This window comes from Aegilops tauschii, chromosome 2 (genome assembly GCF_002575655.3).
Source record: "Aegilops tauschii subsp. strangulata cultivar AL8/78 chromosome 2, Aet v6.0, whole genome shotgun sequence".
Classification (NCBI taxonomy): Eukaryota; Viridiplantae; Streptophyta; class Magnoliopsida; order Poales; family Poaceae; genus Aegilops; species Aegilops tauschii.
The window spans coordinates 551,488,657-551,510,339 of record NC_053036.3 but is presented as its reverse complement, the minus strand read 5'-3'; the positions used below and the strand labels follow the sequence as shown (position 1 = coordinate 551,510,339).

At 41.9% G+C, this 21,683-nt stretch overlaps 1 protein-coding gene across 1 annotated transcript; it reads left to right on the top strand.

Moving 5' to 3' along the window:
- Nucleotides 1–1,320: 1,320 nt before the first annotated feature.
- LOC109770728 (uncharacterized) lies at nucleotides 1,321–16,063 on the top strand. Its single transcript, XM_020329438.4, has 14 exons — nucleotides 1,321–2,161; nucleotides 3,097–3,636; nucleotides 3,750–4,889; nucleotides 5,091–5,415; nucleotides 5,967–6,222; nucleotides 6,319–6,535; nucleotides 7,007–7,356; nucleotides 8,836–9,357; nucleotides 9,925–11,125; nucleotides 11,232–11,585; nucleotides 11,813–12,050; nucleotides 12,289–14,858; nucleotides 14,960–15,099; nucleotides 15,306–16,063. Exons 1-14 carry the CDS (start codon nucleotides 2,066–2,068, stop codon nucleotides 15,616–15,618), a joined length of 8,262 nt encoding a protein of 2,753 aa, XP_020185027.1. The 5' UTR covers nucleotides 1,321–2,065; the 3' UTR covers nucleotides 15,619–16,063.
- Nucleotides 16,064–21,683: the final 5,620 nt, after the last annotated feature.

Below are 21,683 nucleotides of genomic sequence, written 5' to 3'. Positions count from 1 at the left end.
AGAGCAGCATGCTCAGGGGCACCACCCTCCCCTCTCCCTCTCGGCAAAATTGACAAATTTGACCTATGGATGAAATCAAATCACAGAATGAACTGTCCGTGAAACTATTTCATGCGGCTGACCTTTTTGTGTGACGCCCGACACGAAAGCGCCACACTACACTGTGCAACGCCTCACAGATAGGCGCTACACGCCTGGCCAGCGTCGCACCCGTGTGATCCGAAAATTACTAAGTCAGTGTGCAGCGCCTGAGAGCTAGGCGTCACACTATACAGTGTAGCGCCTAGCTTCTACGCGTTGCACTAGTGGTTGCTTCCTGAGAGCTAGGTGCCACACTATACAGTGCAACGCCTAGCTCTTAGGCTCTGCACAATGACTTAGCAATTTTTAGGCAGTCTGGGGTGCAATGCTGGCCAGGCGTGTAGCGCCTATCTGTGAGGCGTTGCACAGTGTAGTGTGGCGCCTTCGTGTCGGGCGTCACACAAAAAGGTCAGCCGCGTGAAATAGTTTCACGAGCAGTTCATTCTGTGATTTGATTTCGTCCATAGGTCAAATTTGTCAAATTTGCCCTCCCTCTCCCTCCCCCGCAAGCAAAAGATTTCTGGACAGTACGTACGCTGCACCGATCGTCTGATCAGCTCCTGCTTTGCTTTTCTCGACCAGCTTTGCTACGTCTCCCCTTCTCCACGGGCTTTGCTACACAACAGAGCCAGCCCTCCCCTCCCCCTCTCCCATTCATCGCTCCTCCTGCTGCTTTGCTTTATATCTCCACGCAGCGCTGCGCAAGCGCAACCACCACCACTGCCGCCTTGACCGTCCCGAAGCCTCTCGTCCTCCTCCTCCGGACGGCCAAGACCAGCACACACCAACCCCTTCCTCCACCTCCTCCTCCTCCGGACGGCCAAGACCACCGCAGACCAACCCCCTTTCCTCCACCTCCTCCTCCTCGCGAATGCCGCCTGCTCGCTCGGGTGCTCTCTCTCGCGCGTGACGGAGCGGCCAGGGCGGCGCGAGACGGGAGCGCGGCGGCGACATGGGGGAGATGGAGTTGGAGGACGTGGTGCTCTCCTGGTCGGCGCAGGAGATCGCCGACGACGACCTCTACAGGGACAAGGTATACGCACCTGCGCCAACCATCCTTCCGTCCGTCCCGATGATGATTCCATCTCTCCGGCCGGCCGCTCGGTTTCGCAAGCCGCTCGGCCGCCCTTTTTTCCTCTCTCTTTCCATTCGAATCTGCGCGACCGTCGTACGGACTCCGGCCCGGCGATGAGTGCATGCGCGCTCTAGGAGCCTTTTACTTGCGCTTAAATTAAATCCGGTGATTTGTTTTGGTTTTTGGAGCCCAATCCAGATGTGCGCTAGGGTTTAGAGGGGGTTCTGTCCATTAGCAAAAAGAAAAAGACATGTTTTTCCCGCAAAAGAAAATACACCGGTAGACAGTAGGAGATGTTATTCGCGATTCTTCTTTGTTTTTCTGAGTGGAATTTCGTGATTCTTCTTTTTTTTTTCAGAAATTCGTGATTCTTCTTATGTTGTTAGTAAAAAATTTGACCAAAATGTTAGTAATTGATTGAGCGGAGTTTTTTTTTGAGGGGAAAGAGTGATCGAACCTGGCCCATCGCGCCCATTCTTTTCGGAGGCCTAGCACGCTCGCTTCCTGGCCCATCTAAACGTGCTAAACTCAGGCGCGGTCCTCTTCCCTCACCAAAAAAAAAGAACTCAGGCGCCGCCGGGAGGAGGAGGCCGGTGCCAGGCTGCCAGGGAGGCCGTCTGCCGTCGAGGAGGGAGGCCGGGAGCAAGGAGTCCATGTTCTAGTCGTCCATGAGGGGGCCACCGCGCTCCCGTCCCGTGCCCTTCCCCCCCTTCTTGAATCTGGGGTGTAAGGCCGGCCGGCGAGAGGCGGCGGCGTGGTCGGTGGCTAGGGGAAGCGGTGCGCCGGCAGGCGGCCACACCTGTGCGGCTGCTGATTTAGCCGGCGCCGGCCGAATTTCTAGGGCTGTGGCTGTCGATTTGGCGGGGCGGGCGGGCAGAGCAGCTGCAGGCAAAGCTTAGCAGAGGAGTTATGTATCCTGATGAGAGAGATACATGTACACAATTTGGTGGCAGAAATTATAAAATTGTTTTGCTATGGAAATATTATGTCTACGATTTAGCATGGGTAAACTCCTTCCTTGTGACATGAACAGATTAAGCCCTGTTTTGATCCTTGTTTGTTCTTGCACAGTAGATGAAATTGACCAGATAGCTCTTCTGTTAGCATCAATTACATGCCCATTTGTGTGTTCAAAGATTTTTTGGTGAATCTTTTGCTACCTATAATCATATTTCATTTATGACCTCATTCATGTTCAGGTTGAGACTATTCCCTGCAACTTCAAGTCTTTTTTTGCAAGCTTGAGCCTTTTTATTAATCTCCGAATCTGTGTGTATGAATGGACCTCAGACCGGTGAAGCGTATGCATGCATATGCAGCTAGGTTTCTGGTCGTGCTTAAATCCTGGTGATTTTTTTTGATTAATCGCATTTAGCGCGCTGTGATCTGCTGCTTTTTATGTGCAATCTTAGTTGGGTCAGTTCCATGCTCCAATTAAAGGATGGTACTCTCTCTCTGTTTGTTATCCGTACGCTAGGTTTAGAGGGGTTTTCTGACCACGTATCATGGATATGCAAGTGGCATGTGCTGAGTGTCGTTTCTGGACTGCCTGATGGCAACATATATAATTGTTGCGCTCTTGGTGACACATGGTATTTCAGGAAATTGCATTGTGCTGTTGGTGCTATATGTGCTGATACATGTTATATCCTAATGAGTAGCTGTGTAAGTCATATATCTATCCTGATGAGAGAGATACATGCATCTCGTGATGCTGTACAATCTGGTGGGCAGAAACTATAAATTGTTTTGCTATGAAAACTATGATATGAGCAGCTTAAGTCCTGTATTGAACCTTGTTTGTTCATGCAGTAAATGATATTGACCAGATAGCTATTTTGTTAGCATTAATTACATGCCATTTGTGTGCTCAAGGAACTGTTGGAGAATCTTTTTGCTACCTATAACCATATTTCATCTATGTCTTCTTTTTTGTTTAGGTTGAGACTATTCCCTGCAACTTCAAGTCACTTGATCACTATCTCACGTCTTATCGTGTGCCTCTGATTGAAGAAACAAGGTCAGATCTGTGCTCATGCCTTGAACTCATCAGTGAAGCACCCTCATCGAAAATACTGTCCATGGAGGCAGCAGGAAAACCAGGATCATACTTTATGGATGTGAACTTTTGGGACAACGATGCTGGTTTTTCTACCGGGGCTTATTCTGCGAGGAATGGTGACATATTTATTTTGTCGAGCATAAAACCTGAAGCTGCAGAAGACTTAAACCGCTATGGTGTGACATATTGCTTGGCAATGATCACTGAGGTTTCTATGGATGATGAATACCATAAGGGCTTCAGGGTCAAAGTTGCAAAGAATATTGGTTCGGAAGAAGAAGACTTAAACAAACTCAAACATGCAATATTTCTCAATAATATCACGACCAACATACGGATATGGAAAGCACTTATCTTTGATACGCACATGAATGACAATTTCACAGTAATCAAGTCGCTCCTAGCCCCCACTAATCTGGTAATATGACATGAATAATTCTCGTGTTTTAGTTTTACTTGTTATTTTCATCACCATTATAAATTGGTATCGGGCCTAACTTTTTGAGCTCCTCTTTGTTGGCTCTGTTGCAGGGTGAGGATGTTTGCCGTATCTGTGTTAATCAGGATGGGGGCTGTTTAGCTTCTTTCACAGAGCAACTACTGTCAGTTAAGCTTAATCGATCGCAAGTGGATGCTATTGAATCTGTCATCTCAGCTGTACAATGTGGGCATGTGAACCTCGTGAAGCTTATATGGGGTCCACCAGGTACTGGGAAGACCAAGACGGTTAGCACTTTACTGTGGCTTTTGGCGAGTTTGAAATGCAGAACTCTTACTTGTGCTCCCACAAATGTTGCTGTTGTTGGAGTTTGCACCCGTTTCCTTCAAACCTTGAAGGATTTCAATGAGCACATTGACAGCATTTGTCTACCTTCATCTCTTGGAGATATCTTGCTATTTGGAAGCAGGTCTAACATGGACATCACCGAGGATCTTCAGGAAGTTTTCTTGGACTTCCGTGTCGATGAACTCGTGGAGTGCTTTTCATCGTTGTCTGGATGGAACTACAGAATAGCTTCAATGATATCCTTTTTTGAAGACTGTGCTTCACGCTATGATATGCTTCTTGAGGATGATGGCAAAATTGATCCAGTGTGCTTTCTGGACTTCATAAAGAAACAATTTGATGCAACAGCAATAGCTCTGAAAAGATGCATAATGAATTTGTGGGTTCACCTTCCTGGAAGCTGCTTTTCTCGTGATAGTGTCATAAATATATCCTCATTGCTTAATATGCTGGAAAAATTTGGCACCCTTCTGTGCGACGTAGACTGGACTGATGAGGGTTTGAAAAGGGGCCTTTGTTGTCCGTTAACTGAAAACTCTGTTTGTGCACAGCCTGTATCTTCTATTGAGAAGGAACTGGACGGAGCAAGGTCTTCATGCCTTAAATTGCTTAAAGATCTGCTACACTCGCTTAATTTACCCACTGGAGTAGGCAAAGACTGGGTCCAGAGCTACTGCATACGTAATGCTACACTTCTTTTCTGTACCACCTCTAGCTCTTATCGGTTACATCACATGGATATTGCACCACTCGATGTATTAATTGTTGATGAGGCTGCTCAAGTGCGGGAGTGTGAATTGGTGATCCCACTACGTCTGCATTGGTTAAAACATGTTGTTTTGGTAGGAGATGACTGTCAGCTGAGTGCAATGGTTAAAAGCAAAGTAAGCTTTTGCCTCATCCTCTTTATAATGTCTTGTTTCATTTATTAGTTATTGGAGCATTTATCAACGAGATAAACTTCTGATACTGAAATACTTTTTCTTCTTGAAATAAATGTAACGGCCCTATCTTTCTTTCATGTTCCATTGTTATTGATCTGTTTTTGGTGATCTTAATTCTCACCTTTTATTGTTTATCTCTAGGTATGCAAAGAAGCTGGATTTGAGACAAGTCTGTTTGGGAGATTGGTTATGCTAAAATTTGATAAACATTTGCTGAATATACAGTATCGCATGAATCCTTGTATCAGCTTATTTCCAAATGCTCAATTTTATGAGAGAAAGATTTTAGATGGTTCCAATGTCCTGTCTCCTAGTTATAATAAGGATTACACATGCCTCCCTTTTGGCAGCTACACGTTTATAAATGTTACTGATGGAAGGGAGGACAAAGAGGGCAAAGGAAACAGTCACAGAAACATGGTTGAAGTTGCTGTTGTTTTGCACCTAATCCATACCATCTTTAAATGTATGTCTAAGCTCAGCTCTGTCCTTTCTTTAACCTTAATGTTCTCCTTTCTAGTTTTTTTATAAAGCTACCTGGCTAATATAACATGGGATCTTTGGAAGCTTACATGGTCTTCCATTCTTGTACTACATACTGCATAACAATCATTGGTAGAAAGGTGTTCACTACAATAGTGTACGTTTGAGAGTCCAGTTTCTATGTGCATCTCGTGATACAATAATTCGCTAATCGCATCAATCCGGCTCTATGAAATTTCAATTCTACTGCCCTGTTTGGTAGACAATGTTATATTTTTATTTAGAAAAAGGAGAGCAGTAAGTAGATGACATGAAAGTTGAAACATTATGCTCTAGTAGAGTTGTTGGCCAATGCATGGACCCGCTTTAGTCATTTCTATCATCTTCAGACTTTGTAGTGGAAAAGCAATGATATGTCAATGATTTGGTGATACAGAATCAACTTAAATTTGCTGAAGAAAATTCTTTCAGTAGCCTTGTGCAAAAATGTATCCCTAAGGATCAGTAAGCATACTATTTATGTTTTTTCTGCAGCTTGGAAAAACAGAAACCAAGGGCTCAGCATCGGCGTGGTCTCTCCATATAAAGCTCAAGTTGATGCAATTAAAAGTCGACTTGGAGAAAAATATGATACGTGTGATGGCTTTCATGTGCGGGTAAAATCCACCGATGGTTTCCAAGGAGAAGAGGATGATATAATAATACTATCAACCGTTAGATCCAATGGGAGAGGAGTTGTTGGATTTCTTGCTGATAACCGAAGAACAAATGTTGCTCTTACTAGAGCAAGGTGCGCATCAATTTTTTTTCTGGTCCATTGTTTATTGCTGTTCAAAGTACGTCAACTGATGATATACATTATCTGATGGATGCTTTATTCATGCAGGCACTGTCTTTGGATTGTTGGGAATGCTCATACGCTGTATAAAAGTGGGACAGAATGGACAGAACTTGTTGCTGATGCAGAGAGACGTAAATGTGTTTTCAGTGCCACTAATGACGCAACCATCTGTAAGTTAGTTCTGCAAGTAAAGCAAGAGCTTGATGAACTTGACGATCTTCTTAATGCTGATTCAGCGGTTTTCAGCAACACCAGATGGAAAGTAAGTACCATGGTTTCAGCTACATTGACTTTTAACATACTTTCATGTTTTCTAATATGTCGCTGCACTTAATTACCCAGAATGCAGACCACATGTATATACATGTCTTATGAGACTCATGCTGTTATCAGGGAGATCGGGTTTACTGAATATACACTTCCTTTTTATAGTGTGATTTTGTTTGTGTTCATGAGTTGATTTGTCTTTTACTTTTTGGAATCATGTATGTGGTTCGCTTGTCTCTGCTAGGCTGTTTCCTCTGTAATTGGATTGTGAGAGGTTTGTGTAATTAAGATTTTCAGGACATGTGGTAATTTGTACCATGCTATGCCAATTATGTGGGTCTTTTCTAGTTTTCAGGACATATCATCTTGTGAACCTCCTAGTTTTCTTGAAAAACACACTGTTCTATCATTTTTCTCGTATACACTTCTTCTCATGTTCCATTTTTGGTATTCATATATTCGACAGGTCATTCTTAGCGACGAGTTTAGAAAGTCCTTCACCAAACTAAAATCACCACAGCTCAGGAAGGAAGTACTCCAAAAGCTTATCAGACTTGGAGATGGTTGGAGGACAACAGTTAAGAACCTTGATATACCTGGTGTTTCTCATCTTGCAAAGGTATACAAGGTCTGGAACCTGTATCTTGTTTGGAGTACTGATGTGGAGAAAACCGAAGGACGGTATTTTCAGATAATAAGGGTTTGGGACCTGCTGTCACAACAAAATGTTGCAAGAACTGTTCAACGTCTTGAGAATCTGTTTTCCATGTACACGGATGATTACCTGGATCATTGCAGGAGAGTGCAGACACAGGGGTATGTGTTTCTTTTATTGTTAATGGGCTATAGTCCGGTTCCGTGGATTTTTATACCTATGATACTTAGAGAGATGAACTGTTTGTTAATAGTCAGCCAACAAACGAACTGCATGTAGACATTCTTCTAATACTTGCTCTCCTTTTTGGCTGTGTATATTGGGTGGAAACACCATTGCCTGTTGTTGTCAATCTTGTTGTACTCCTCAGTGCCTTGTTGTCATGGATCTGAGAGGCAAAGGATCATGTGAAGATGAGTGTGTGTTTTAGGATCGTAGAACAAAGGGTGGAATTGGCTCCTGTCCATATTTAATATGCAAAATATATAATGACCTAATTCTCTGGGTAGAAAAGTTGTCTAGCTTGCCATCCACATGTCAATTTTCTTCCCATTGCTCACCTGTGTGCGCATGATACTGATCGTGGTCCTTAGGTTGTACTGACATTTACATGACATCGGTACTATTGGCATTTTTTGATGAATGTTGAGTTGTTGACAATGCAGCTTCACACATAAAACAAGAAAACCATTTTTTAAACATAATTTTTAATACTAACATCTATGCAACATTTTCGTATAAATCATCAATATTTTCATGCTACACACATACTGCTTGCAGCATAAAATCCTTTATACTCATGATTTACTTGGAGAATGGTATGGACACTTGGAGCATGGATTTGTTTGACTCATATATCATAGTACTATAAAAATACGATTGTGTTTTTCTGCATGAAAATATGATTGCGTTTGACTCGTATATCTAGTTGTAGTCCTTTGAATGTGTTGTTACTTTTACCGACCTAGTGCCTTGACTGAAACTAAATTCAAGATATAAATGAGGTCACTTATCTTGTGTCCATGCTAGTGTTCCTTGGAAGAAAAAAACAGTTGTGGAAGTAATGCCTGGTTCTGTACAGTTGCCCTTCCAGCGAGAATTTATTTTTAGGCAAACTTATTTTGAACCCCCAAGTACATGAATAACGGGAACATGGGATGAATGCATGTATGTAGGTGCACACTTATATTCTGTGCATGCATGTAGGTGCACACTTGTATCCTGTGCACGGAGATCCACTTAACCTCAACAAGCCATCCTGCATGAAGATCCATTTCTGTGCAGTTTTTATATATGTTAGTGGATTCAAAACTGCTTTTAATGCTATAGATCATCATCATAATATTTCTAATTTCCCTTTTTTGTTAATTGCATATGTGTATATGGCTTATGCTTCATGGTGTTTGATTGGTTTTCTTAATTATTTTAATGATCTAATTCTGCAGTTTTGTAAACAATGGGTATTGTGGCTAATTAAGTTCCCTGAAAAGAATCTAAGTGTCACGGGTCTCTCTGCTTCCTTGGATTTTTTTATGCTTATGATACTTAGAGAATTGAACTGTTTGTGAATAGTCATGCCTACAAATTAACTGTCTGTGGACATTCTTCTAATTTTTGCCCTCCTTTGTTGTCTATAACAGGAAACTTGAGGTTCCTATGGTTTGGCATATTGAGCATGATATTATCCGCTATAACAAGGATTACAAAGTTGTTGCTCATGAAGAGCATGATGTCGTGGATACATCATATGCAATGGAGAATTCAAAAGTCAGTGAAAGCTTCTTGCTGATGAAATTTTACTCTTTATCATCTGGTATGGCAAAGCATTTGCTGACAGCTACTGATGGGTCTGAAATCGACATTCCCTTTGAACTGACTGATGAAGAGCAGATTATAATCCAATTCCCGCTCACTAGTTTTATACTTGGGAGGTCAGGCACCGGAAAAACCACTGTATTGACAATGAAGCTGATTCAAAAAGAGCAACAGTCACTGATTGCATCCCAAGGTCTACATTTGGATGGGGATGATTTATCAGGGCTGGATCACAAAAATATTATGCCACTGAAGGACGGAAGAGAAAGTTTTGTGAAACAAGTGTTTATCACTGTAAGCCCAAAGTTGTGTTCAGCCATAAAAAACCACATTTCTGGACTTAAAAGGTAAGCCTGTTGAACTAGAGCCATACTTAGAGGTTTGTACATGTTCGCACCATTTTTTTTTGCGAGTACATGTTCGCACCATTTTGGAAATGATTTTCATACAACTATTTAAAGTGGACAGAAATGTGTGCACGAGTTGGCTCTTTTTCCCCCCACTGTACTCCGTTCTGCTGCATTTCTAACCTCATTTTCTTTAGCCCTTTGTCACACCCTTTTGAAGGGTCAATCTTTTATCCATATGAGGTGCATTTTCTCTTCAATGTATTATTATTGAAATTATATAAAAAACTGCATATATTGGAACTACCCAGTGGCTTTTTATAAAAGAGAAAGACAAATCATGAGGACCACTTTGCAGGCCAGGCCCTGAATGCGGATGGGCTTGGCGTGCCCTCAGCCACTCACATGACTAGCTAACCAAGGCACGCTCGGTGCTCTGTTTTGAAATTAGTATATATACATTGCAAGCTGGTCCAATGATTTCTTTGAAAGATATTCGCTTTCCTTCTTTTATGATTTGTACCAACATTAATCCTTTTAATACCAATTTACTTCAACCCTTTGTAGATTTGGCACCGGTGATGTCTCTGACCAGTCTAGCATTCTTCACATGCATGACATCATGGATGACCTGGAAGAGTTTACAGAAATTCCTGACAATTTTTGTGATCTACCTCATGAACACTATCCTCTTACTATAACATATCGTAAGTTTTTGATGATGCTTGATGGAACATGCCGGACATCATTTTTCGATGCGTTTTATGGTGAAATGAAGACAAGCTTTGAGAGAGGCCACTCAAGATCGCATGCGGTGCAAACTTTTATTGAATTGAAGGAAGTTACCTATGAAAAATTTGCTACTTTCTACTGGCCTCGTTTTAATGCAGACCTAACAAAGAAATTTGCTGCATCCACTGTCTTCACTGAAATAATTTCTCATATAAAGGGTGCATATCAAACAAGCAGGCCTTATGTTGGCAAACTGGGAAGAGAGGATTATGTGATGCTTTCAGATAAAAGATTTTCATCTTTGAACAATGAGAAGAGAGATAGAATTTATGATATATTCCTTGAATATGAGAGTATGAAATGCACTGCCAAGGAGTTTGATTTGTCAGATTTCGTCAATAGTCTTCACAGCAGTCTTGTATCTGAGGGCTACCATGGCGATATGGTGGATTTTGTTTACATAGATGAGGTACAGGATCTCACCATGACACAAATAGCACTTCTTAAGTATGTCTGTATGAACATCAAGGAAGGCTTCCTTTTTGCTGGTGATACTGCACAGACTATAGCAAGGGGTATCGATTTCAGGTTTGAAGATATCCGCTCACTGTTTTATACTGCATTCCTTGCCGAAACTGAAGCATCTAATCAAGGACTTAAACATGGGAAAAAAGTCCATCTCTCTGATATGTTCCAACTGTCTCAGAATTTCCGCACACATTGTGGCATCCTCCGTATGGCACAAAGTATCATGAGCCTTCTGTACTTCTTTTTCCCGTCAAGTGTTGACAAGCTGAATCCAGAGACTGGACTTGTATATGGAGAAGCTCCTGTGCTGCTGGAGTCTGATAACGATGAAAATGCAATTATGACTATTTTTGGAGAAAGCAAAACTACACATGGTAACCTGCGTGGGTTTGGTGCTGAGCAAGTCATATTAGTTCGTGATGATGCTGCCAAAAAACAAATTATTGATCTTGTTGGTAAACAAGCTCTTGTTTTGACTATTGTTGAATGTAAGGGCCTTGAGTTTCAGGTATGGGTCTATAAATTCAGTTTTATCTGTGTTCATTTCGCAAAATATTTTAATTGCTAAACACATTGTTTCAAAATGTATACTTACTTCAGAGATATTTGTGTAGGATGTGCTGTTGTACAACTTTTTTGGTTCGTCGCCTTTAAGAAACAAATGGAGAGTTCTCTATGGCTACATGAAAGATAAAAATATTATAGCACACTCTGAGGAGATCTCTCATCCTGGTTTCGACAGAAGCAAGCATTATCTTCTCTGTTCAGAGCTGAAGCAACTATATGTTGCAATTACACGCACTAGGCAAAGACTCTGGATATGTGAAAATACAGAGAATTACTGTCGACCAATGTTTGACTACTGGAAGAAGTTGTGCCTTGTAGAAGTTAGATTATTAGATTCTTCCCTCATTCAGGCAATGCAGACAGGGAGCAGCAGTGATGATTGGAGGATACGGGGAACCAAGGTTGGTGATCTTTACTTGTTTAGTCTGGAAAGCCAATTTTAGTTTACCAAGCATTATGTTGCGTATTGAGTTATTTTGTGTGCGTTCTTTATCTTGTGAAATTCATGCTTTTTTTGTCTCACAATTGTTCTATGCACACAAATTCTTTGTTAGGCAGGTCATGGCATGTATCTACTTACAGTTTTACCATTGTTGTTCCATGTCACAAGTTCTCTCTCTTTTTATAGTTATTCAATGAGGGGCAATTCGAGATGGCTACTATGTGCTTCGAAAAGGCCGGTGATGCACACAGAGAGAAGTTGGCAAGAGCTGCTGGACTTGTAGCGACTGCTAACCGTGTCATCTCGACAAATTTGGAGTTGGGCAAGGCTTCGTTGCAAACAGCATCAGAGATTTACGAGTCCATAGGCATGCATGAGAAAGCTGCTACATGCTATATCAAATTAGGAGACTACAAAAAAGCAGGTCTGTCAACTCTCCATAATTTCCAAGCTGTATGCGTACTTTGAGATTTCATCATTCCATAATATTTTACATTCTTAAAGAGCTGCTGTGTAAGAAAATGTCATCAATTTCAAAAAGCAAAAAAATTCGAAATGATATCCCTACATAAATTGGACATGTTTTTTTTACCTTTCATATGGATAATTTTACCTCACACTCCACGAAGCTGTCTGACTAAACATTGTGTTCCTTGCCATAGGTATGGTCTATATGCAAAAATGTGGTACTTCTAAACTTGTGGATGCTGGTGATTGTTTTGCTATGGCTGAATGCTGGTCGGAGGCAGCTGAAGTGTTCTTGAAAGCTAAATGTTACTCGAAGTGTTTCTCCATGTGCTCGAAAGGGAAAAATTTGTTCAATCTGGGCTTGCAGTTTCTGCAACAGTTAGAAGAGGAACATTCGCTTGAGAATTCAAAATCCTTGGAGGTTTCTGCAATTAGAACAAACTATCTGGATAATTGTGCTCAACATTATTTTGAGCGTGGTGACATAAAGCAGATGATGCCTTTTGTTAAAGCTTTCAGCTCTATGGATCATGTACGGGCATTCCTAAATTCTAGGAATCTTGTTGATGAACTGTGGAGTTTGGAGATGGAGATGGGTAATTTTCTAGAAGCTGCAGGAATAGCAAAGCATAATGGAGATGTCTTACTGGAGGTAGACATGCTCGAGAAGGCAGGCTTGTTTGAGGATGCGACACGGCTTCTCCTCCTCCATATCATTGTGGATTCCTTCTGGTCCTCAAATAGCAGAGGGTGGCCTCCCAAAAGATATGCAGAGAAGGAACAATTGCTTTCAAGAGCCAAAGAGATGGCGGAAAAGGTATCTGAGTGCTTCTACTGCTTTGTTTGCGTGGAAGCTGATGCACTGTCAGATGTGAACAAGACTCTTCCCAGTTTAAATTGCACTTTGGTTGAGGGCAGAAAATGTGCAAACTTGTTAGTTGAAGTTGTTGCTTCCCGTTTGATTCTTGATGTTCATCTTCAGTCTCGAGCCTCTGGATACAATATAGAATTAGGGCCAGGATCTGAAGATGAAAATAGTTGTAGTAACATGCTTGCATCTAACCAGATGTCACCCCAAACTCTGTTTTATGTCTGGAATCACTGGAAATCTATCATAATCAAAGTACTATCTCATCTTCGCCACACCGATGGTCTAGAATTAAATGATTATGCAGTTATGTATGAAGATCTTTGTGCCAAGTACTTTGGATTGAGGAAGGATGGTGAAGTTGACAGATATGTAGTGCTTAACGTGAATGCAAGTTGGCTCTCTATTGCTGGCAGAAATTCTTTGCAGCAAGATGGCAACAGATGTTTCTTGGGTGCCCTGCAGTGCCATTCATGTGCTCAGTGTTTCTGGATGAATGAGCTGTCTTCTGTTGGTTTCAGTGTACTTAAGAAGTTGGAGTCCATTGTTCAAATTTCTCCAAAGCCATCATCTTCTTATACCCTGGTGAGAACTATCCTTATCATAAATGAGATAGCAAAGTTTTTGGAAGAACCACAGTTCAGTATGCCAAAAAACACGAAGTTAAGAAGCTTTTTTGTTCTCTGCGAGCGTCGCTTCTTTGAGTTAGTTTTCCTTGTGTGGAGTGATGGGACAACAAGGAGCCTCTTGCATCTACTTGACTCACCAGCTGCATATGGATTGATTGCTGATTCTCTTAGTGCAAATCTTCGCCCAGCAAATAAAAATTTGACTCATGGGCATCTTGGGAGAACAACCATGCTCCTGCTTCACGCAGCACAATTGGACGAAGAGCTACTTTCAAGACTACTGCAGTACCTGGACAATAATTCTGAGTGGGCAGAATTTTTTCGATATTTCAAGAGATTTCTTGACAGCGGTGGTGATAGATCCTCCTTGATCTTGAACTTTAAGCTTGCTCTTGACTTTACCTTCAATGTAAAGTGGAAGGATGAACTAGACTACATATCCCCAATATGCTATGTGGGTCTTATGGAATGCCTTGGTTTTATGGCTTCATCATACTTGATACAGAATGATTTTATATGCTGCACGAAATCTCTGTTGGTCAATATGCTGGAGTGCCGTACCAGCAAGGCTTACATTGACACCTGCCTGGTATCTAAATTGAGCCCAGATTCAGATCTTGATCGTTTGGCATACTCATCAGGCCGTTTCATATATCAGACAATTATTACTATCTTGACGACCAAGCATATGCTCCAGGAATGGGTACATAAGACTTCAAGTCCTTCTAGTACTTCATACAAACCAGTCCTCCTGAGACTAGTTGTTACACTTTATCCTCTGATCCTTACTCTTTCTCTGGGGAATTGCTATGAGGTCACACATAACCTTCTGAGGAATGAAGTGTTTAAGGATTTACCTGTGGAGTTCTCTCAGAAGATTGTACATGCTTTGCAAATGAAGTCCCGCACACCGAGCAACTTCACAAGAGTGCTTGCTGATGCACTCGCCGCAATTGGAGATAATATGGTAGTTATTGGTTCACCCAAGGGCCCAGTAATCTGTCAAAACTTAAATGCTTATATGATTAGCAAAGAGGATTTGCATGATGTTCCGAAGATAATGGCTCTTCTGTGTCCTGAAGAACCAAGTTCTGACCAAGAGACTCCGTTGTCTGAAAAATCTGATGGTGATAAGTCTGGCAATGTTATTTCTGGAAACATTCCTAAGGCTGTACCAGATAATGAGATGGAGCATAGGAGTAAGATAGATATTATTGAGATACTCTATGAGAAGCTTGAGATTCTAAAAGCCGACAAAGATGGCCTGGTGAGTTTCATATATGTTATAATGCTTGTTTTGTTATCATCATCCAGTTTGTCCCACTGTTCCCAGCTTCCAAGTTATTCTAAACAAGCTAACTTCTGCAGAAAGATCCAAGGCGTGTTATTGAATACCTTATAAGTGCCCTTCCATGGCTGGAAGAAGGTGGCCTTCTAGCAGCGATTGATAAACGATTGCTGGAAGACGTCAGGCGCATCTGCAGTGAGTTCGAAAATGGTTCTGCCTGGTAAGCAAATGTTAATTCAGGGCCAACTATAAATTTCATAAAAGGAAGTACAAATGCCACATTGCAATTGATAGGCATGTAGAGTGACATCTTTCTGCATGATATGTACCTTCAAGTCTAGCGTAAGACATGACTAGGTCATCACTTATCCCCATGTCTTGTGAAAATTTACCACTTGCGTGTCAAAATTGGTTGTGTCACCACAGGGCGCAGAGAAATGCTTGTCTTGCTGTGGAGAAGCTGTGGAAGGGTGAGAACAAACTGCCGATGATCTTCCGCATGGTGACTGCTGCAAGGCTAAGCAGGATTGAAAATCAAGCGACATTTCAAGGCATGAATGACAGGAGCAACGACGCTGCAACGGCTGCTGTAGACACGCACGCTGACGCCGACGGATGCTCAGATGACGATGTTAAACCAGACACGGGAGAAGCTGCGGCCTCGACTTCCAAAAAGGGAGTGCAGAAGCAGAAGAGCAAGAAGAAGTCCAAGAAGTCCAAGGGCCGGGGCAAGAAGTGAGCTGCTGTAGCTGTGGCCCGAAGGTGCTGCGGTTTCCCTGTAGCGAAACATTTACCTGCATTGGAGAAAAACCTGTATATCCCATCACCGTAGAAGGTAGAACCAGAGTAGAGCAAGTGGCTGTGTTTTGCTTGGATGTGCTGGTGACTTGTGTTGTTGCCTTGGCCTTACTGCTGCTGCTACTGGCTGAGCCTATTTGTGCCCTTTTTTGTTGCCGTGCACTTGGCTTCATGGAGAGACGAGACACTAGTCTTGGCTTAACTGGGTAGATGTCTTTCTGATCAGGGAGGGAACCTGGGATTGGACGACTGGAAGATTGATGTTACTGTCTCTCTGCTTTGGTTGGTTGTTCCATTTGAACCACAGCTGAGAGGCTGGCTGTGAGGGTATTCTTCCAACTTGTGGTTTTTTGCCTACTTATTATTGGAACTACCTTACCATCCTATATGTACCTTCGTCAATCATTTTGCCGGTACCCACGCCCACGAATGTTAGGCCCTACTGCAGGCTTTTTTTCTTCTCTTCTCTTTTCAAGAGAAGAGCTGACAATCCAAACTGCATTGCTGAAACAGAATTGAAATTGTTGAAACCGTGGACAACTTAAATTGATCAGCGTAGCCACTACTAGGTTAGGATATGAACTGCTCCCTCTGTTCCTAAATATAAGTCCTTTTAGAAATTCCAATATGAATTGCATACAAAGTAAAATGCGTGAATCTCCACTAAAAAATAGGTCTATATACATCCGAATGTAGTCCGTATTGAATGAATTCTCTAAAAAAGCTTATATTTAGAAACGGAGGGAGTAACATCCAACTGATTTGCAACACCAACAGCCATCGGTGGGAGTAACAGCCAAGACAAAACTGCAGGGGCTCTACACAGTTTATAGCAATGCAATGATAAACATTCGCCGACACAGAGTGATTATTGGGTGAAGATCCTTTACAGACCTTGTGGGCAGCAAGGAACAAAATTATACAGTAGATTATTCAGTTTGACCCTAAATAATTTACCGAACGCCTATTTTTCTGGCCCTGGACAATTTACTGCATTATTTTCTTCTTGTGAATCAACAACAATTTACTACTAAAGTTAGTTTAAAGTTGAGTCACTTATTTTGGGACGGATGGAGTACAAGCCATGGTCTCTACTCTCAAACCCTATTTGGTGCTTCAAGCGTCGGTTACAGTGCAAATTGCAAACCGGCACACACCACCTCCTCCACTTGGGCTCGGCCCATGTTACTTTTTTTTTCCTTCCACTTCACATCGACATTGTTTCCTTTTTTTGGAAGCGACCCAATCAGTTTTGTGAAGCTTCTAGAAGCTTCTGGACGGCTTTGGGAAGCTTCTAGGAGCTTCTGGCCGGGTTTTTCTTTTCCTTTTTGGGGTTTTTGGACTACTTTTATTCAGTTTTTGCTTTTCTTTTTCCATTTTTTTAAATGCGAGAACTTTTTTAAAATTCGTGAACCTTTTCTCCAAACATGTGATCTTTTTTTCAAATTCTTGATTTTTTTGGAATCTGCGAACTTTTTCTCAAATGCATGAATATATTCAAATCCACAAGCTTTTTCCAAATTTACAAAGTTTTTTTCTTCAAAATCCATGATTTTTTTTCTTCAAATTTTTGATATTTTTTGAATTCATGATTTTTTTAAGTTGCAAACTTCTTTTTCAAATCCATTAACCTTTTTGAACCCGTGAACATTTTTGAATTCACAATTTTTTTTTAGATTTTTGGCATTTTTTTCCAAAATTCAACGGTTTACTAAGTGACTGGTCAACCATTGACCGAGCGAACAAAGCAGGTGGGTGCGCCCTAGTGACCGACCACGCCGCTGTTTGATGGGATGGCCCATCACTGCGAGGGACACGAGTGCGAGTTGGCTCTCCGAGCGCGTGAAGCGCTTAGGAGGAGCTCTTGTCTCTACTGGCCTTAGGGGGTACCCTTCCTTAGGTGGGCCGACGAAAATTCTGTGGGTCGGCCATTCTGCAGCACATCGTATTTCTTTTTTTTAAGTAAAACTCGCAAGATCACTTAAAGATAAGGGGTAACCCGTGGAGGTCATCGTGCAACACTACCCTACATGACAAGTGGCCCAACGTCGCATCTTGAGGGGATTTCCAGCTACGCTGCCCGCTCAACAAGTGGTGCAAGGAGAGGCAACCATGTCTGTTTTCCCGGTTTTCGGTTCCCCCCCCCCTTTTCACTTTACTCCTTAAACCTTTTATGTTTCTTAACCTACCTTTTCATGTCCCTAGCGCCACCGTCGCCACCACTCATGTCCTCCCACGACTGCCACCGCCTCCCTTGCTTTGCGTCGACCATCGTCTTCGTTTGTTCCCTCGCATCGCGGTTGGTTTGTTTGTTGCCTCCATCTGTGTATCTCACTTTCTGTTTCCCATTATATTTCTAGGAGGGGGAGTTTTAGGGGGTAATAATAGGTGGGGCTTTCAAATCTATCAACTGATAGCTTTCAATTTGATCAATGCATGTTTATTGAATTAGTTCTTTGTAAAAAAAATCAGAGGACCTGCATTTTCTAGTTTGGTAATCTATCTCCTTTTCTATTCTTGAGGCTATGGCTTGCCCTTCTTGTCGTAGACCAAGCGGCCCTTGCCCCCACCCCTAGTGATAATTGTCCCGATCGGTTCACTGTGGTGTTGGACGGGGGTGCTCAAGGTATGTGGTAAGTGCAATAAATCCTTGTGTCAATTTTTTTGTATAAGTGTGGTGATGCATAGTTAGCTCTAGTTTTGTTTGTAATATTGGGGTTGCATGTGTTGTTGTGCAATGTTTTATGTATTTTTAAATTTATATGACTTTGGGATGGATTTGATTCTTAATTTGTTTTTATGACATTAATCCTAAATTTCATGTTGCTTTCATTTATATGTCTTTCATTTGTTTGCAATATGTAACATGCAATGTAAGTGATGATCTTGCTCAACACATTGAGCATTGCAGAGCTTTAGCCATTTAGAGGGGGGGCAAGGCCTTCTCAAAGTAAGAGTATCGACCCCACGGTGAGCACAAGAATTGGACTCCGACTCTTGTAGAGACTTATGGAATTGTGCATGCAAGTTAGTTGTAGATGAAAAGCAAAATGAAGGCGAAAATTGATAATATTTTGAGTGAAGTATGATCAGAAGTGATTCGTGCAAAAAGAAGTAAAATACAGCGCGGAATAAATAAAGTGATAAAACTGACAATAGGATTAAGGAGTTCTTAGTGAGTCCAGATTCCTCATTAATATGTGTCTAATGTAACATACTCCCTCCATACGAAAAAGCTTGTCCCAAGCTTGTCCTTCAAATGGATGTGTTTAGCACTAACTTGATGCTAGATACATCTATTTGAGGGACAAACTTTTTTGGACGGAGAGAGTATGTGATTGCATAGTTCTAGGTTGGATACTCGAGCCACTCTTTATGTCTGTAGTTTAGCGGAATCGGTACAGTATACAAGCTACTGTGTAGTCTTCGTATCGCGCATGCCACCATCGTAATTTCCCTACTCATGTTCTCACAACGGTATTAAGGGTTTACCTGTGGACGGTGTTGCATAAGGGTTCTTGGTTAATTACCTATCAATTACAAAGGTGGGGTAACGAAGATATTACTGTCACCTCTTTATCCGCATATCGCTATCTTTACAACGACAATAATATGCTCCATAGCCGTAAAAGGCAAAATGCTGAGCCGGGCCTCTTCACAACATTCATGGAGGCTATTAAATCAAAAATTAGACAGAGGATATCATATCCCTATAAGAGTTCAGACACCTATACATACAAGGTATCATTCGTATCCCTAAGAACTAAGGGGACTACTCACACATGGATATAGCTAGCATCATATGAATGGCGGTGAAAAACATGACTAATAGATCAAAGTGATACACATAGGAATCCTCTAGGGTTTGGTATTATAATGGAATGGAGATGGATGGCAGTGAAGAGGATGACGGAGATCATTGATGCCAGAGTCCCCTTGTACAAGGTGTTGGTGATGGTGATGTCCTCATTGTCGATTTCCCCTCTGGATCCCTTCTAGAGAATAGGGTTCGTTGTCTAGAGAGGTTTCTGGTGATTGTGGGAGTCTCATCCTCGGCCCGATCGCAAGAGGTTAATATACTTGACCACGCAGAGTCGACGATAACTGGTACAACCGGTAGTACGAGTGCGCGTGGTTGTACCTGACATCGTCGATTGCTCTGGAGCCCTTGTGGTGTCTGGTTCCTTTTTGAATATATTACTCCCTTTTATGGTAGTCTTCCATCATGATATTTACATGATTTTCACACCATAATCCTGGTATTTTCCCCTTATGCCTCGAAAGACATGTAGATGAAAACTAGGCAAAATGAACAAAAAAAGTGCGCAAACATGGTAAAATCCCATAAGCCCTACAACTAAGATGCAAGACAAAAGATAAAAATAACGCAAAATATGGACTCATCAATTCCCCCAACCTTAACCCTTGCTCTTCCATGAGCAAGTACCACAACTTGTAAGAACAAGGTCATAGAGTTTATGAGGTGTCGATAAATGTAGAGGCATGAGCCCATTACAAACAATCTCAACTCACAAAAGATAAATGACCGCGACGAGCACTAGAGCATCTTCACCATTAGAGTGATCATGAAGGCTTCCTCACCTTGCTACTTAATTCATCAGTGAATGTATCATGATTCCATGTGGTAAATTGTTCATTTTTAACCAAACAAATAACAACGGGTCCTCAATTCTTGTCAGAAATATCCAAATGTTATTTTCACCTTCTTCCTGGGAAGCATGTTTATTCGCCCATATCACACTTGCTTATTTTTATGTGATATGTAGACTAAACATACATCTTTAGTTCAGATTGGGTTTCCAAAATTTTGTTAAGTTTCACTCAGGACATTTTCTCCTTTCCTGCTACTTGCGCTATGTCTCAGACCATCTTCTTGAAATGTTTTTATTAATGTAGTTTAAACTTGAATAAACTATACCCACACAATTGTTTTTCCTTCTCTATTCAATTAACACTAAAGATGTGGAAGAATTATAATCACCGTGAGGGTGAAAATGCCCTAACACTCATGCTTTATCATCGTCTCATATACTTCCTGTGTAAACTTTTATAAGACCTTTTATACCACAGCAGGAGTAGGGTATTATCTCCTCCGTGAGAGCCTGAACCTGGGTAAATATTTACTTCTTGTTACCATCCAGCCAAGTGGCCTAGCTAGGAATCTTACTAAGGGATCTGCCGGATTTAGCTCCGGCAGTGGTGGCCCATACAGGTCCTGCTAGGCAAACGTTGCAGCTTGATGGGAGTTTGGATCAATGCCCAGATCGGTTCCGACGTGACCTATATGTTGAGGCAGATGTTCGTCTTTAGCGTCACCATGTTCTTCGCTGACTTGACCGGCCACCTTGCCCAGGTCGAGATTTTTTTCTCAAGGCTAGATCGTTAGATTCAACAATATGGGGTACCCCACAGGCAGCTGTGGAGAGATGATCTTCTAGGATTTGGTATCTCGCTGGATCCAGGAGCAGTAGGAGCTAGTCCTCCCAATTTTGATGTTGGATCGGATCTTGGAGCTGCAGGAAGAAGTTGATTTGTTTTGACCCACCCACCACCCATCTCATTTCCAACGTCGAAGATCTCATATCCTCGAGGGTGCCACCGAGGAAGCGAAAGACATGGAAAAGGAGACCGGCGAGTCTATGGACAGCCGGTCGCGATGCCTTTGCGCCCATGCGAGTCCCTCGACCGACTCGAACCGAGAAAGCCAGGGCTCAGTTGATAACACTGACGAAGACGATCTAGATTATAATCCAAGAGAGGAAGAGGTGTCTGAAGAGAGGGAATATGGACCCCCTAGTTAGTTTGGTGATCAAGATTTCCAAGCTAGAGGAAGAGTTCGGTAGCTGATATGTCTCCAATGTATCTATAATTTATGAAGTATTCATGCCATGTTTACAACAATTTTATATGGTTTTGGTGTACATTTATATGATTTAAATGGAACTAACCTGGACTGACGTTGTTTTCAGCAGAACTACCATGTTA

Coding starts and splice junctions, on each gene's coding strand:
- LOC109770728 (XM_020329438.4), top strand. CDS start 2,066: ATGTATCCTGATGAGAGAGATACATGTACACAATTTGGTGGCAGAAAT. Junction 4,890..5,090: donor GTGCAATGGTTAAAAGCAAA/GTAAGCTTTTGC, acceptor GTTTATCTCTAG/GTATGCAAAGAAGCTGGATT. Junction 9,358..9,924: donor CACATTTCTGGACTTAAAAG/GTAAGCCTGTTG, acceptor AACCCTTTGTAG/ATTTGGCACCGGTGATGTCT.